General features: G+C 40.9%; 2 protein-coding genes across 2 annotated transcripts in view; one reads left to right on the top strand and one right to left on the bottom strand.

Moving 5' to 3' along the window:
- LOC128657908 (zinc finger protein 484-like) overlaps window positions 1–18,531 on the bottom strand; it is a 437,171-nt gene that overhangs the window by 28,236 nt on the left and 390,404 nt on the right. Inside the window, exon 5 of the mRNA XM_053712335.1 lies at window positions 7,265–7,363. Within this exon, the coding sequence (XP_053568310.1) occupies window positions 7,265–7,363 (99 nt within the window). The remainder of the gene's footprint in view (window positions 1–7,264; window positions 7,364–18,531) is intronic.
- The window catches only part of LOC128657107 (oocyte zinc finger protein XlCOF7.1-like), a 92,500-nt gene continuing 89,460 nt past the window's right edge, over window positions 15,492–18,531 (top strand). Inside the window, exon 1 of the mRNA XM_053711355.1 lies at window positions 15,492–15,580. The gene's annotated coding sequence lies outside the window, so the exon portion shown is untranslated. The remainder of the gene's footprint in view (window positions 15,581–18,531) is intronic.

Here is an 18,531-nt window from a genome sequence, read left to right on the forward strand (position 1 = left end):
CTTCATTAATCAAGAAGAGACTGTTCTTAAAAACATTCGACAACTGAATAATATAATTATTACGGGAAGGCTTTTAATTTTAAAATACTGGAAATCTAAAAAGGCCCCAAGCTTGAAAGAATTCAAACAAAAGCTTCAAAATCAAATTATCTTAGAACAAATTGACACGTCTGTAAACTTAGAAGCCCCAGTTAAGAAATTTTTTTGTAAATGGAAAAGTGTAATTACTAGCTTACCAGAAAACATACAGAGACAGATAATTGCACCTTTCAGGGGTACAATATACATGGAACAAGCTATAGCGAATAATGAATACCCTGTGTAGTTAACCATTGGGGGTTAGTATGGGGACGGGGGACGAGGGGGCCGGGAGGGTAAATCTCTTCTTTTTTTTTTTTTTTCTGTCCCGCTGTCCTTTTTTTTTTCTCTTTTTTTTTTTTTTTATGATATAAGAAAATTCCAATTTCATCATGCAAATAAGGTTTTAGTAACAATTATTGACCCCATAGAAATATTTTTCTTTTTTTTTTTTTGTTAATATATTTAGATACATACTTTCAAATGTCCGGAGCAATGTGTTTTATTTAAATCTATGTATAATAATGTGATGACATGACACTATTATTAAGTGTATCGTTTGTATTACATCTTCAGGGATACCTGAGGTTTTTTGTGTTGCTCTATTTTTTCTTTCTGTCAATGGAATGGCATGCTGAAATGGCTAATAAACAATTATAAAAAAAAAAAAAAAAAAAATCAAGTTTCAAAGAGTGTTTTGGTTAATTGTCTTACTGATCAAAGGTGATCAAGCAAACGGTATGTTTAGTGTTGTTTGTAATCCCAAAGTAGGTGAAACTTCCAATGTAGAAAAAATAAAATAGGCAAAACTCCCAATGTATAAAAAATATAAAAATAAAATAAAAATAAATCCGTGTGTATTACTTTAAAAGTGAACTTGCAAAAAAGGACAAAAACTGCAAATTTATGCAACAATGCCAAAAAATGCAACAATGCCAAAAATTTAATAAAAATGCAAAAATACAAGTGTGCGTGAAGAAACTAAGTGGTGATACTGGTGATTGAAAAAATAGGTCTCTTAAGATCCAAATGAGAAAGGCCTTCTGAGAGGGCGAAACGCGTTGACAAAGCATCTGATAAGCCTTATTCTTATTATTAAACCTGTACTTGAACATACTACACTATATGGATTATCTTTCACAGAAGAACCCACCTAGGAGCAGGACAGTCACCAGAAAAATTTGACTTTCTATTTTTGCTAGCAGCATCAGCTCTGCAGCTTTGCACACATTTGGATCTTAAGAGACCTATTTTCTCAATCACCAGTATTCACCACTTAGTTTCTTCACGCACACTTGTATTTTTGCATTTTTATACAATGTTTGGGATTGTTGCACTTTTTGGCATTGTTGCATACATTTGCAGTTTTTGTCCTTTTTTGCAAGTTCACTTTCTGTCAGGAACCAAGCCTCCAGATTAAAAAGAAAAAGAAAAGGTCTGGGAGGCATTCTGCTAAGAAGGGTTGTGTGGGGATTTGAACCTGTGGCTCTGTGGTTACTATTCCTGTGTGCTTGTAAGTCGGTTTGCTTGTGTGTTGAGCCACAGCCAGTTCTAGGAATAGCAAGGAACTTAAAAGATCTGATAAATAACTATTTGCCTTACTTGTTATTACACCTGTGCAACACACAGGTGTTCTCAATTCTGGAATGAATCAGAACCAACCCTGTGCAAAACCTCCCTATTTAAGGATGGCTTTTAGTCTGCATTTTTGTCTTCACATTGGATCTGTTTTGTCAAGTCAGAACCTGTTTCCTGTACTTCTTTGGAGAAAGATTTCACCTTTGCACCTGTTTACAAGGTATTACCAGGAGAAAGCCTTTACCTTTAAACCTGTTACCAATCTTCAAGATGTTTCCTGCCTTCAGCAATTAAACCTGTTACCAATCTACAAGTTTGTTTCCTGCTTTAAGCATTTCCTGCACTCAGCAATTACAAGGAGAGAGACTTTACCTTTAAACCTGTTACCAGTTTGCAAGTTGTTTCCTGCATTGTGCAATTCCTGCACTCAGCAATTTCAAGGAGAGAGACTTTACCTTTAAACCTGTTACCAGTTTGCAAGTTGTTTCCTGCATTGTGCAATTCCTGCACTCAGCAATTTCAAGGAGAGAGACTTTACCTTTAAACCTGTTACCAGTTTGCAAGTTGTTTCCTGCATTGTGCAATTCCTGCACTCAGCAATTACAAGGAGAGAGACTTTACCTTTAAACCTGTTACCAGTTTGCAAGTTGTTTCCTGCATTGTGCAATTCCTGCACTCAGCAATTACAAGGAGAAAGACTTTACCTTTAAACCTGCTACCTGTTTACAAGTTGTTTTCTGCCTTGTGCAAATCTTACATTTCAGTTATTACCAAGAGAAAGACTTTCCTTTTTGAATCTGCATCTCAGCTTACTAGTTTTCTTTATTTTCACTCCTGCTGTATGTGGTCTTAACATACCTGAGTAGCATATTTAAATATTCTGCAAGTATTTGCTTAAACAAAGTATTTTGTTGTTTAAATAAATTTGTTTTCATTTTCAATCAGTATGGCTTCTACTAATCTTCCTTTAAAGCAACTGTTCCAGACAATGAGGCTCTCACATGATATCCTGAGACAGAACATGACAGAATGTGAAGACCATAAAAGAGAGCCCTCTGGGATTATTGCTGTATTGGAATCAGTGTTAAAGTTTATTAAGGACATACTGATTAACTTCATGGAGCTGGTGGAAATGTTATCTCTCCCAACCAAAACCTTGTCTGAAGTTACCTCCCAAACAAGGAAAGGTTTTAAAGAACCCTTAACAGAAGAGGAAAAGACTCGGCGAAGACAGCTTAACCTCTGTTTTTATTGTGGGGGAACTGGTCACCGCATCACAGGGTGTCCAGTAAGACCCCCTAGAGGATCAAGTCGAGATACAGCCAAGTTTAAAACGGACTCTGATGTTAAGGGAACAAATTATTCTTCCACTAGCAAACTGAAAGATACCCCTGGAGAGGACCCAGCTACAGAGAATACATCTATTCTACAAGCAACCATTTCTAACACACTTCAAGAAATGGTACCTGATTTGAAACAGATGGTCGTTGGCAGTACAACTTCAACTACATCCCCTACCCATGCCACTGCCTCTGTTTCTGCATCTACCACATTGGGGAACTCTGCAAAAATACCTCCTGGAAATCCTGCACATTACCTTGTTTCTGCCCTGGTTGGAGATCCATCTAACAAAAGTCACTCATCAGACATAAAAGTGACAAATCTTCCAGCTGAATCAGACTCTGCCAATTCTAAAGATCCACACCTCCTTGCACCACCTTCACCCAGCTACTCATTGACTGAGAAAGAATTGAATGAGATGGTTGAATTGGATATAAATGACACAGAAAATGAATTCCTGGACTCTGAAGGAGAGGTCATACCTTACCCGGAGGTACTCTACCCATCAGGCAGATATGACCCAGATAACGAATTCCTTGACTCTGAAGGAGAGGTCTTTTCCTACCCGGAGGTACCCTGCCCATCAGCCAGTCCATTGCAAGCTGCTGGGTATAATCAGGAACCTCTAAATCAAAACTGTCTTGGTTTTTCAGCTCTTGTTATGCCTACAGGGATATCTTCTAAGGGTCCCCAATCTCAGGCAGCTGTTCCAAGCAAAGAATCCATTCCATCTGATTGTATTAGGGCTTCAAATGGAACACTTGTTAGTAAATCCCACCTTCAGATGTTTGAACAGGCTTTGAGCGCCCAGAGTGCGCTCTTTGGAGGGGGCATCTGTCAGGAACCAAGCCTCCAGATTAAAAAGAAAAAGAAAAGGTCTGGGAGGCATTCTGCTAAGAAGGGTTGTGTGGGGATTTGAACCTGTGGCTCTGTGGTTACTATTCCTGTGTGCTTGTAAGTCGGTTTGCTTGTGTGTTGAGCCACAGCCAGTTCTAGGAATAGCAAGGAACTTAAAAGATCTGATAAATAACTATTTGCCTTACTTGTTATTACACCTGTGCAACACACAGGTGTTCTCAATTCTGGAATGAATCAGAACCAACCCTGTGCAAAACCTCCCTATTTAAGGATGGCTTTTAGTCTGCATTTTTGTCTTCACATTGGATCTGTTTTGTCAAGTCAGAACCTGTTTCCTGTACTTCTTTGGAGAAAGATTTCACCTTTGCACCTGTTTACAAGGTATTACCAGGAGAAAGCCTTTACCTTTAAACCTGTTACCAATCTTCAAGATGTTTCCTGCCTTCAGCAATTAAACCTGTTACCAATCTACAAGTTTGTTTCCTGCTTTAAGCATTTCCTGCACTCAGCAATTACAAGGAGAGAGACTTTACCTTTAAACCTGTTACCAGTTTGCAAGTTGTTTCCTGCATTGTGCAATTCCTGCACTCAGCAATTTCAAGGAGAGAGACTTTACCTTTAAACCTGTTACCAGTTTGCAAGTTGTTTCCTGCATTGTGCAATTCCTGCACTCAGCAATTTCAAGGAGAGAGACTTTACCTTTAAACCTGTTACCAGTTTGCAAGTTGTTTCCTGCATTGTGCAATTCCTGCACTCAGCAATTACAAGGAGAGAGACTTTACCTTTAAACCTGTTACCAGTTTGCAAGTTGTTTCCTGCATTGTGCAATTCCTGCACTCAGCAATTACAAGGAGAAAGACTTTACCTTTAAACCTGCTACCTGTTTACAAGTTGTTTTCTGCCTTGTGCAAATCTTACATTTCAGTTATTACCAAGAGAAAGACTTTCCTTTTTGAATCTGCATCTCTGCTTACTAGTTTTCTTTATTTTCACTCCTGCTGTATGTGGTCTTAACATACCTGAGTAGCATATTTAAATATTCTGCAAGTATTTGCTTAAACAAAGTATTTTGTTGTTTAAATAAATTTGTTTTCATTTTCAATCAGTATGGCTTCTACTAATCTTCCTTTAAAGCAACTGTTCCAGACAATGAGGCTCTCACATTCTGTCATGTTCTGTCTCAGGATATCATGTGAGAGCCTCATTGTCTGGAACAGTTGCTTTAAAGGAAGATTAGTAGAAGCCATACTGATTGAAAATGAAAACAAATTTATTTAAACAACAAAATACTTTGTTTAAGCAAATACTTGCAGAATATTTAAATATGCTACTCAGGTATGTTAAGACCACATACAGCAGGAGTGAAAATAAAGAAAACTAGTAAGCTGAGATGCAGATTCAAAAAGGAAAGTCTTTCTCTTGGTAATAACTGAAATGTAAGATTTGCACAAGGCAGAAAACAACTTGTAAACAGGTAGCAGGTTTAAAGGTAAAGTCTTTCTCCTTGTAATTGCTGAGTGCAGGAATTGCACAATGCAGGAAACAACTTGCAAACTGGTAACAGGTTTAAAGGTAAAGTCTCTCTCCTTGTAATTGCTGAGTGCAGGAATTGCACAATGCAGGAAACAACTTGCAAACTGGTAACAGGTTTAAAGGTAAAGTCTCTCTCCTTGAAATTGCTGAGTGCAGGAATTGCACAATGCAGGAAACAACTTGCAAACTGGTAACAGGTTTAAAGGTAAAGTCTCTCTCCTTGAAATTGCTGAGTGCAGGAATTGCACAATGCAGGAAACAACTTGCAAACTGGTAACAGGTTTAAAGGTAAAGTCTCTCTCCTTGTAATTGCTGAGTGCAGGAAATGCTTAAAGCAGGAAACAAACTTGTAGATTGGTAACAGGTTTAATTGCTGAAGGCAGGAAACATCTTGAAGATTGGTAACAGGTTTAAAGGTAAAGGCTTTCTCCTGGTAATACCTTGTAAACAGGTGCAAAGGTGAAATCTTTCTCCAAAGAAGTACAGGAAACAGGTTCTGACTTGACAAAACAGATCCAATGTGAAGACAAAAATGCAGACTAAAAGCCATCCTTAAATAGGGAGGTTTTGCACAGGGTTGGTTCTGATTCATTCCAGAATTGAGAACACCTGTGTGTTGCACAGGTGTAATAACAAGTAAGGCAAATAGTTATTTATCAGATCTTTTAAGTTCCTTGCTATTCCTAGAACTGGCTGTGGCTCAACACACAAGCAAACCGACTTACAAGCACACAGGAATAGTAACCACAGAGCCACAGGTTCAAATCCCCACACAACCCTTCTTAGCAGAATGCCTCCCAGACCTTTTCTTTTTCTTTTTAATCTGGAGGCTTGGTTCCTGACACTTTCACTTTTGGCTGATCTGAATTTTTTTTTTTGCTTGCTTGAACTTTATTTTGGCTTCACTTTAACTTTTAATGGAATACACACGGACTTATTTTTATTTTAGTTTTATATTTATATTTGTTATACATTGGGAGTTTCCCCTACTTTGGGATTACAAACAACACTAAACATACCGTTTGCTGGATCACCTTTGATCAGTAAGATAATTAACCAAAGCACTCTTTGAAACTTGATTAACATCTCTGTGGAGACCCAGCAAGGGGATCAGTGCTACACTCTGTTAGCCACAAAGGTGGCATAACACTGCATCAAATGGAATTAATATTTCTCATATATATGAACTTTTTAATTGTACCTTCATTACTGATTATAGATATATGTGTAATATTGCTTATGTGCACATGGATTTGAATTAATTTAACAGTGGAAAATTGATTTTAACAGTGGAAAATTGTTTTTAATTGTGTACCATTTGTACTTTTCACCATTATACCTTTTTAACTAATAAATACCCAATATATTTTTATTATATCACAGACTAAGTAACATATCCTAGCCCCCACTAGTGGTGAGGCGCTCAGGCTATACCTTATTATATTAAACTGGTAGGGTCGAAATACACAACTTCATGTTAAACGTTTGGGAAAATAACAAACCGTCATAACGGCCCTACAAACGCATACCATGTAGGTAGGGAACTAGAGGGACATGTATTGTGCATAATGTTGTCATTCTGTATATACCAATTTTGAATTGCTTATAACGCTTAATGTACAAAGTTAGACTCTCCATTGAAATCCTGGTTATTGAATTTAAAATCACATAATGGACTATGTTGCTGAAATGAACATTACTATAGCTATGGACGATGGAGAGAAAAATGAAAATAATTTCACTTTGTGAGCTTCAGATTGACAATGTGTGTAACATTCTATTTTTTATTTCCAATAAAGAGAAAATTACAAAAAAACGAACAAAAAAAAACCAGGCAATACCTCATGAACAGAAGACACGTCACACACGCACTTACCTTCATTGTCACTGTCACACATTTCCTGCATTGGAGCTTCCAGCTGACACGTTACACTCAGATCTTCTGTTTTAACATCTACATCAGTATTAATGTCATCTGTCATTTATTGCAGACAATATTTCATGGTTTAGGATTTTATTTTACCCTAAAAGCAATTCATGTTTAACATAACAATGGCTACTTATGCCATACACTTAAAAGGGACAGTCTACTTGAAAATTGTTATTATTTAGAAGATAGATAATCCCTTTATTACCCATTCCCCAGTTTTGCATAACCAACACTATTATAGTAATACACTTTTAACTCTGCAATTACCTTTATCTAAGCCTCTGTAGACTACCCCTTATCTCAGTGCTTTTTGCAAATTGCATTTTAGCCAATTAGTGCTGGTTCCTCCATAACCATTATCATTCTCCACGGGAGTGAGCACAATGCTATCTATATATCAAACATGAACTAGAACTGTCTGGCTGTGAAAAGCTCATAAAAAGCAGAGATAAGAGGCGTCCTGCAGGGGCTTAGAAAAATTCAATTTTTGAGGTTATAAGTATATTAATATAACAATATTGGTTATGTAAAGCTGGGACAATAACCAAAATCAAGTAGACTGTCCCTTTAATAAGTTGGGCATATTGAAACTGATTGATAACATGTATTTTAGTAGATTTTAAAAATCAGATGTTACGTTCAATATTTAAAATATACAGCACATCTGAAGGAATGAAAATAAAGCATATACACCTACAACATATTTCAGAACTTAAATGTACATATAATAATAATAGTAGATTACATAATGTTACACTACAGTCTTTGATTCAAAAGGATAACTTTATTGCAAAGTACCAGATCCATTTTATTAATATATTATCAGATATTTAATAATGGCCAAAATGACTGAATTCAGAATAAAGACAGTTTTCAGAATACCATTTGATGAACTAGAGGGTTAGGGGAAGAAATAAAGATGGCATGTGTGTGTATCATTTACATGAAGCAGAGGGTGAGAGAGAAGGGAAGAGAGGGCATGTGTGTGTATCATTTGCATGAAGCAGAGGGTAAGAGAGAAGGGAAGAGAGGGCATGTGTGTGTATCATTTACATGAAGCAGAGGGTGAGAGAGAAGGAAGAGAGGGCATGTGTGTGTGCAGAATTTACATGAAGCAGAGGGTGAGAGAGAAGGGAAGAGAGGGCATGTGTGTGTGTGTAGAATTTACATGAAGCAGAGGGTGAGAGAGAAGGGAAGAGAGGGCATGTGTGTGTATCATTTACATGAAGCAGAGGGTGAGAGAGAAGGGAAGAGAGGGCATGTGTGTGTACCATTTACATGAAGCAGAGGGTGAGAGTGAAGAGAAGAGAGGGCATGTGTGTGTACTATTCACATGAAGCAGAGGGTGAGAGAGAAGGGAAGAGAGGGCATGTGTGTGTATCATTTACATGAAGCAGAGGGTGAGAGTGAAGAGAAGAGAGGGCATGTGTGTGTACAATTTACATGAAGCAGAGGGTGAGAGAGAAGGGAAGAGAGGGCATGTGTGTGTATCATTTATATGAAGCAGAGGGTGAGAGAGAAGGGAAGAGAGGGCATGTGTGTGTGTATCATTTACATGAAGCAGAGGGTGAGAGAGAAGGGAAGAGAGGGCATGTGTGTGTGTATCATTTACATGAAGCAGAGGGTGAGAGAGAAGGGAAGAAAGTGCGTGCGTGTACCATTTACATGAAGCAGAGGGTGAGAGTGAAGGGAAGAGAGGGCATGTGTGTATACCATTTACATGCAGCAGAGGATGAGAGAGAAGGGAAGAGAGGGCATGTGTGTGTATCATTTACATGAAGCAGAGGGTGAGAGAGAAGGGAAGAGAGTGCGTGTGTGTACCATTTACATGAAGCAGAGAGGAAGAGAGAGGGGAAAAGAGGGCATGTGGGTGTACCATTTACATAAAGCAGAGGGTGAGAGAGAAGGGAAGAGAGGGCATGTGGGTGTACCATTTTTCTGAAGCAGAGGGTGAGAGAGAAGGGAAGAGAGGGCATGTGGGTGTACCATTTATATGAAGCAGAGGGTGAGAGAGAAGGGAAGAGAGGGCATGTGGGTGTTCCATTTACATGAAGCAGAGGGTGAGAGAGGAGGAAAGAGAGGGCATGTGTTTGTTCCATTTACATGAAGTAGAGGGTGTGTAAGGGTTAATCTTCCAGTCACCTAGTAACTCCACCCCTTCTCCCTATTTCAGCACCAGCACACCTGCAGACAAGTGCTTGGTAATTTGTTTTGCTATTGAATTGCACGCTGTGTATCTGGAGTAACTTTGATTGCTTCTATCTACCTAATTTGGATTACAAATATAGGACGTCCTATTCTACAAATTACACTGAGCCTCAGTGTCTAAGGTATCCTGTTCTAAGTTAATATACCTTTACAAGGAGAATTTAATTAACCTTGGTGCAGCTCTCTACAATTGGATGTTCAGCTGTTACACCTCTCCCTGCAACAGACTCTGCAGCTGTCCTCACCGCCTTCACACAGGCAAGTGCTAACAGGCAGTTCCACTCAGAGTACACAGACATAGGAGCTGTGCTCTCACAGCCTTCACACTGACAATTGCTAACAGGCAGTTCCACTCAGAGTACACAGACATAGGAGCTGTGCTCTCACAGCCTTCACACTGACAATTGCTAACAGGCAGTTCCACACAGAGTACACAGACATAGGAGCTGCGCTCTCACAGCCTTCACTGTCAATTGCTAGCAGGCAGATTCACACAGAGTGCTCAGAGAGAGGAACTGCACTCTGAATCTTTACTCTCTCCAGTAACCCCTACTGTGCTGGATTTGCTTTATGTTTGCATAACCTGTTTCTACCATATCTCCTTTGTATTAGCTTGGAATCCAAATTCTTACAATCTTCCTCTACCCTAACTGTTGTTTATACCATCTGACAAATATTCAGACCTGTGTATTAACCACCTATTATTAAATCACTTCTTAACCTGTGTGCACCTGAGCAATAGGTGCGCTCCTTAAGGAAGTGAAACAAGCACCACTATTCCAAAACAATTCTGCAGCTGTGGTCTACGAATCCAGATCCATTCTCACATATTACCAAGCCAATAAAAATGGACCCAGCAGAATTGCCACAAGTGGTGTATAACCTATCCCAGAGAGTGGACCAGCTCTCACAGGGACTCAGGGAGCTTCAAGTTAAGAACCAGACCTTAAGAGGAATAATTAGGGACTCCCTCACTCCAAAACCACCCACTACAGAGACTATTATAGAACCTCAAGTGTCGCTGCCTGATACCTTCTCAGGTAATCGCAAGTATTACAGACATTTCAAAAATGCTTGCACTCTGCTGTTTCAATTGAAGCCAAAGACCTATAGTACAGATAAAATCAAAGTGTTAACTATGATATCATTCCTACGAGGGGAACCTAGGGTGTGGGCAGATACGCTGTATGAGGCCAATGATCCAGTGTTATCCTCCCTCCCTCAGTTCCTCGCTACCATGGATGAACTTTACGTTGATTCAAACCTACAGTTATCTGCAGAATCCAATATGAGAGGCCTCAAACAAGGCCGACGTCAGGTTGAAGAGTATATCACAGAGTTCAAACTGTATTCAACCGACTCGCAGTGGAATGCCATCGCACTAAAAAATCAATACAGGATTGGACTCTCAGATCCTATAAAGGATGAATTAGCCCGAGTAGAGCTTCCCGATACCTTGGAAGGATTAATGAAGCTAACAATACAAATAGATTGAAGGCTGCGAGAAAGGAGAACTGAGAGGGGTACCCCAGAAAGCTCTTCTAAACCCTCGACTTATGTTGAACCAGCAACTACCAGCAGGACTACAGTCGAACCTATGGACATAGGTGTGATTAGAGGTCCTCTTACCTCGGAAGAACGGAACCGAAGGAGAACACAGTACCTCTGTATGTACTGTGCAAATCCCAGCCACACCGTAAAAGAATGTCCAGTACTTCTTAAACCAAGAAAAAATAAGTTCCATCACATTCACTCTGCACATGCCTGTCAGAGCAATTCCACTTACTGTTATCTCTCTCTCCATTTACAGTGGGACCAAAACAGGCTGACGACTAATGCCATAGTTGACAGCGGAGCCTATGGAAATTACATAGATAAAGATGTTGTAGCTGTCAATAAAATTCCTTTTGTGAGCAAGAAACAACCTGTGTCTATTCGCCTTATTGATGGTACCAATATCTCCACAGGTCCCATTACACAGCAGACAATACCTTTACAGGTAAAAACACCATCAGGGCATACCGAATATCTCACATTCAATATAATACCGTCACCTTTGTTCCCTATAATCTTAGGCCTAAGTTGGCTGCAACAACACCAGCCACAAATTAATTGGAAGGACCTGTCGGTCGATCTCTCATCCAGTTATTGCAAGACCACCTGCTATCCACATCAGGGTATGCTCCTACAACTTCAAGAAAACGAACTCACACTTCCTGAAGAATATTCCGATTTCATTGACGTATTCAGCAAAAAGGAGGCTGAGGCACTACCGCCACATCGAGTCTATGACTGCCCGATATATCTCCAGCCTGGAGCAGTAGTTCCTTATGGTCATTTGTACCCTCTAAGTAAGCCAGAATTGGATTACTTGAAAACATACCTGGATGAAAACTTACGTAAGGGCTTCATACGTCCCTCCACCTCTCCAGCTGGAGCAGGAATTTTTTTTGTTAAAAACAAAGATTCATCTCTACGTCCCATAATAGACTATCGGGAACTTAATAAGAGGACTATTAAAAATAGGTACCCTCTCCCGTTAATTCCCGAACTTATAGAGAGATTGCATCAAGCTACTATTTATACAAAGCTTGATCTGCGAGGAGCCTACAATTTGGTCCGCATTAGAGACGGTGATGAATGGCTCACCACGTTCCGTACCAGGTACGGCCTCTACGAATATCTTGTGATGCCATTTGGGCTTTGCAACGCCCCAGCATCGTTTCAATTTTTCATCAACGATATTTTTAGAGATCTCTTAGACATATGTATCGTCATATATCTAGACGACATCTTAATCTATTCAAAAAATATATCCGAGCATATTAAACATGTCCGGTGGGTCCTCTCCCGCTTACGTACACATCACTTGTACGCTAAGCCGGAGAAATGTGTGTTCCACACAAACCAAATATCGTTCTTAGGATATCATATTTCTCCTGCCGGAATTGAGATGGAACAAAATAAAGTGCAGACAGTCATTGATTGGAAAATACCAACAACAAAAAAGGAGCTCCAACGTTTCTTAGGATTTGCCAATTATTATCGCAAATTTATTAAAAAAAAATCGAAAATTGCGAAACCTCTCTCAACACTAACCGGTTCTATGCAATTCCGCTGGAATCCTCAAGCAAACAATGCATTCCTAGAATTGAAGTCCCGTTTCACTTCAGCTCCAATCTTGAAGTTTCCCAATCCTGATCTACCATACACTCTGGAGGTGGATTCTTCGGATTACGCCATCGGAGCGGTCCTATCACAACGAGAGACACCAGCCACACCACTCCATCCAGTAGCTTACCTGTCCAAAGTCATGTCACCAGCTGAAAGAAACTATCCCATTGGTGACAAAGAACTCCTCGCAATAAAGAGATCTCTAGAACATTGGAGGCATCTTCTCGAGGGCACTCTCCATCCAGTGGTGATCTACACTGATCATAAAAACCTGGAGTATCTGCAAACCAACAAGACCCTTTCTGCAAGACAGGTGAGATGGAGCCTGTACTTCTCCAGGTTCAACTTTAATATAATCTATCGTCCAGCAAACAAGAATGGCAAGGCAGATGCCTTGTCACGAAAAGAAGACAAACCCCCAGAAACCCCAACACAAAATTCTATGATACCACCAGAACGCTTCCTAGGAGTTATATCATCCTATTCAAAAGAAATCATGGAGGCACTGAAGACTGATACCACTCTTCCAAAGGATCAGGTCTCTCTACAATCCAATGGCCTCTACTACCACAATGATAAATTGTATATCCCAGTCAGTCTCAGACAACAATTGATTCACTTGTTCCATGATACTCCTCTATCTGGACATCAGGGAGTGAGACGCACATCAGAAAAAATTACAAGAGAATTCTGGTGGCCTGGCTTAAAGGACTCAATAAAGGAACACATAAGTAGTTGCGTTATCTGCACCACCTGTAAAAACGAAAATAAAAGTCAGTTTGGACTTCTGATACCTTTACCCATTCCAGATAAACCATGGCAACATGTTGGTCTAGATTTTATCGTAGAGCTACCTGTGTCGAATTTACAAACAACAATCCTAGTTGTCGTAGATCATCTTACTAAGATGGCACACTTCGTACCTTATCATAAACTCCCTACAGCATCAGAGACAGCAGCTTTATTCATCAAGCATATAATCAAATTACATGGAATCCCTTCTACACTGTATTCGGACAGAGGGACACAGTTCACGTCCAACTTCTGGAGACATCTTTGTAGAATTCTGCAGATCGATCATCGTTTCTCGTCATCCTATCATCCACAGACGAACGGACAGGTGGAAAAAACGAACCAATGGCTCGAGCAGTACCTCCGGTGTTACTGTTCACAACATCAACATGATTGGGAGGAATACTTACCACTCGCCGAATATGCCTATAATGATGCAAGTAATGCCAGTACTAAGATGTCACCTTTCTACGCCAATCATGGGTTTCATCCTACATTCTCATTAGCCCCAGGTGTTGTCTCAGATTCCCCACTGGTGGATCAGCAGACTAATTCCATGCTGGAGGTCTTCAAGACTCTTCAAGATAACATCAAACAGGCCCAAGACTCTCAAAAGAAATATTATGACCAGAGGAGAAGACCATCTCCAGTATACTCTGTTGGAGACCTCGTATGGCTCTCAACCAAAAATCTCCGTTTGAACATTCCTGCAAAGAAACTAGCCAGGAAGTTCATAGGGCCTTTTCCCATAACTAGATTGGTAAATAAAAATGCTGTCACTCTGGATCTACCTGCTAGTTTGCACATCCACTCCACATTCCATGTCTCCCTGATAAAACCTGCTAGACCGATGAGGGACACCACTATTGTTCTTCCTCCGGACCCAATTCGGGATTTACCAGACGAATTCGAAGTTGAAGCACTAGTAGATTCCAGGCATCATAACGGAGGAATTCAGTATCTGGTTCGCTGGAAGGGCTACTCCAGCCAGGATGACTCCTGGGAACCTTCTGCAAACATCCACGCACCGAGATTGGTTGCCTTGTTCCATCGGCGACATCCGGATCGCCCCCGTCCACAAGCCGTGGGACGGCTTGTCTGAGAGGGGGGACCTGTAAGGGTTAATCTTCCAGTCACCTAGTAACTCCACCCCTTCTCCCTATTTCAGCACCAGCACACCTGCAGACAAGTGCTTGGTAATTTGTTTTGCTATTGAATTGCACGCTGTGTATCTGGAGTTACTTTGATTGCTTCTATCTACCTAATTTGGATTACAAATATAGGACGTCCTTTTCTACAAATTACACTGAGCCTCAGTGTCTAAGGTATCCTGTTCTAAGTTAATATACCTTTACAAGGAGAATTTAATTAACCTTGGTGCAGCTCTCTACAATTGGATGTTCAGCTGTTACACCTCTCCCGGCAACAGACTCTGCAGCTGTCCCCACCGCCTTAGCACAGGCAAGTGCTAACAGGCAGTTCCACACAGTGTACACAGAGATAGGAGCTGCGCTCTCTCAGCCTTCACGCTGACAATTGCTAACAGGCAGTTCCACTCAGAGTACACAGACATAGGAGCTGTGCTCTCACAGCCTTCACACTGACAATTGCTAACAGGCAGTTCCACACAGAGTACACAGACATAGGAGCTGCGCTCTCACAGCCTTCACTGTCAATTGCTAGCAGGCAGATTCACACAGAGTGCTCAGAGAGAGGAACTGCACTCTGAATCTTTACTCTCTCCAGTAACCCCTACTGTGCTGGATTTGCTTTATGTTTGCATAACCTGTTTCTACCATATCTCCTTTGTATTAGCTTGGAATCCAAATTCTTACAATCTTCCTCTACCCTAACTGTTGTTTATACCATCTGACAAATATTCAGACCTGTGTATTAACCACCTATTATTAAATCACTTCTTAACCTGTGTGCACCTGAGCAATAGGTGCGCTCCTTAAGGAAGTGAAACAAGCACCACTATTCCAAAACAATTCTGCAGCTGTGGTCTACGAATCCAGATCCATTCTCACAGGGTGAGAGAGAAGGGAAGAGAGGTCATGCGTGTGTACCATTTACATGAAGCAGAGGGTGAGAGAGGAGGGAAGAGAGGGCATGTGTGTGTATCATTTATATGAAGCAGAGGGTGAGAGAGAAGGAAAGAGAGGTCATGCGTGTGTATCATTTACATGAAGAAGAGGGTGAGAGAGGAGGGAAGAGAGGGCATGTGTGTGTATCATTTACATGAAGCAGAGGATGAGAGAGAAGAGAGGGCATGTGTGTGTACCATTTACATGAAGCAGAAGGTGAGAGAGGAGGAAAGAGAGGGCATGTGTATTTATCATTTACATGAAGCAGAGGGATAGAGAGAAGGGAAGAGCGGGCATGTGTGTGTGCCATTTATAGAATGCACATGGTAAGAGAGAAGGGAACAGAGGGTGAGTGTGTATGTACCATTTACATGAATAAGATGGTAAGAGTGAAGAGAACAGAGGGCATGTGTATATATTATTCACACAAAGCAGAGGGTTAGAGAGAACAAAGGGCATGTGTGTGTCATTAACATGAAGCAGAAGGTGGGAGAGAAGAGAATAAAGGCCATGTGTATGTACTATGAACAAGAAGCAGAGGTGAAAGTGAATAAAAAGCATGTGTGTGTGTGTAGTATTTGCATGCAGCGGAGGATGAGAGAGAAGGGAAGAGAGGGCATGTGTGTGTTATCATTTACATGAAGCAGAGGGTGAGAGTGAAGAGAAGAGAGGGCATGTGTGTGTATCATTTACATGAAGCAGAGGGTGAGAGAGAAGTGAAGAGAGGGCAAGTGTGTGTACAATTTACATGAAGCAGAGGGTGAGAGAGAAGGGAAGAGAGGGCATGTGTGTGTACAATTTACATGAAGCAGAGGGTGAGAGAGAAGGGAAGAGAGGGCAAGTGTGTGTACCATTTACATGAAGCAAAGGGTGAGAGAGAAGAGAGGGCATGTGTGTGTACCATATACATTAAGCAGAGGGTGAGAGAGAAGTGAAGAGAGGGTATGTGTGTGTACAATTTAAATGAAGCAGAGGGTGAGAGTGAAGAGAAGAGAGGGCATGTGTGTGTATCATTTACATGAAGCAGAGGGTGAGAGTGAAGAGAAGAGAGGGCATGTGTGTGTATCATTTACATGAAGCAGAGGGTAAGAGAGAAGGGAAGAGAGGGCATGTGTGTGTATCATTTACATGAAGCAGAGGGTGAGAGAGAAGGGAAGAGAGGCCATGTGTGTGTACAAGTTACATGAAGCAGAGGGTGAGAGAGAAGGGAAGAGAGGGCATGTGTGTGTGTGTATCATTTAAATGAAGCAGAGGGTGAGAGAGAAGAGAGGGTATATGTGTGTGTGCTATTCACATGAAGCAGAGGGTGAGAGAGAAGAGAGGGTATATGTGTGTGTAGTATTTGCATACAGCAGAGGGTAAGAGACAAGAGAGGGTATATGCGTGTGTAGTATTTGTATACAGCAGAGGGTGAGAGAGAAGAGAGGGTATAAGTGTGTGTAGTATTTGCATACAGCAGAGGGTGAGAGACAAGAGAGGGTATATGTGTGTGTGTAGTATTTGCATACAGCAGAGGGTGAGAGACAAGAGAGGGTATATGTGTGTGTGCTATTCACATGAAGCAGAAGGTGAGAGAGAAGAGAGGGTATATGTGTGTGTAGTATTTGCATACAGCAGAGGGTGAGAGACAAGAGAGGGTATAAGTGTGTGTAGTTTTTGAATACAGCAGAGGGTGAGAGACAAGAGAGGGTATATGTGTGTGTAGTATTTGCATACAACAGAGGGTGAGAGAGAAGAGAGGGTCTATGTGTGTGTGTAGTATTTGCATACAGCAGAGGGTGAGAGACAAGAGAGGGTATAAGTGTGTGTAGTATTTGCATACAGCAGAGGGTGAGAGACAAGAGAGGGTATATGTGTGTGTAGTATTTGCATACAGCAGAGGGTGAGAGAGAAGAGAGGGTATAAGTGTGTGTAGTATCTGCATACAGCAGAGGGTGAGAGAGAAGAGAGGGTCTATGTGTGTGTAATATTTGCATACAGCAGAGGGTGAGAGACAAGAGAGGGTATAAGTGTGTGTAGTATTTGCATACAGCAGAGGGTGAGAGACAAGAGAGGGTATAAGTGTGTGTAGTATTTGCATACAGCAGAGGGTGAGAGACAAGAGAGGGTATAAGTGTGTGTAGTATTTGCATACAGCAGAGGGTGAGAGACAAGAGAGGGTATAAGTGTGTGTAGTATTTGCATACAGCAGAGGGTGAGAGACAAGAGAGGGTATATGTGTGTAGTATTTGCATACAGCAGAGGGTGAGAGACAAGAGAGGGTATAAGTGTGTGTAGTATTTGCATACAGCAGAGGGTGAGAGACAAGAGAGGGTATATGTGTGTGTAGTATTTGCATACAGCAGAGGGTGAGAGAGAAGAGAGAGTATAAGTGTGTGTAGTATTTGCATACAGCAGAGGGTGAGAGACAAGAGAGGGTATATGTGTGTGTAGTATTTGCATACAACAGAGGGTGAGAGAGAAGAGAGGGTATATGTGTGTGTAGTATTTGCATACAGCAGAGGGTGAGAGAGAAGAGAGGGTATATGTGCGTGTGCTATTCACATGAAGCAGAGGGTAAGAGAGAAGAGAGGGTATATGTGTGTGTGGTATTTGCATACAGCAGAGGGTGAGAGACAAGAGAGGGTATATGTGTGTGTAGTATTTGCATACAACAGAGGGTGAGAGAGAAGAGAGGGTATATGTGTGTGTGTAGTATTTGCATACAGCAGAGGGTGAGAGACAAGAGAGAGTATATGTGTGTGTAGTATTTGCATACAGCAGAGGATGAGAGAGAAGAGAGGGTATATGTGTGTGTAGTATTTGCATACAGCAAAGGGTGAGAGACAAGAGAGAGTATATGTGTGTGTAGTATTTGCATACAGCAGAGGGTGAGAGACAACAGAGGGTATATGTGTGTGTAGTATTTGCATACAGCAAAGGGTGAGAGACAAGAGAGAGTATATGTGTGTG

Source organism: Bombina bombina, chromosome 4 (genome assembly GCF_027579735.1).
Source record: "Bombina bombina isolate aBomBom1 chromosome 4, aBomBom1.pri, whole genome shotgun sequence".
Lineage (NCBI taxonomy): Eukaryota > Metazoa > Chordata > Amphibia > Anura > Bombinatoridae > Bombina > Bombina bombina.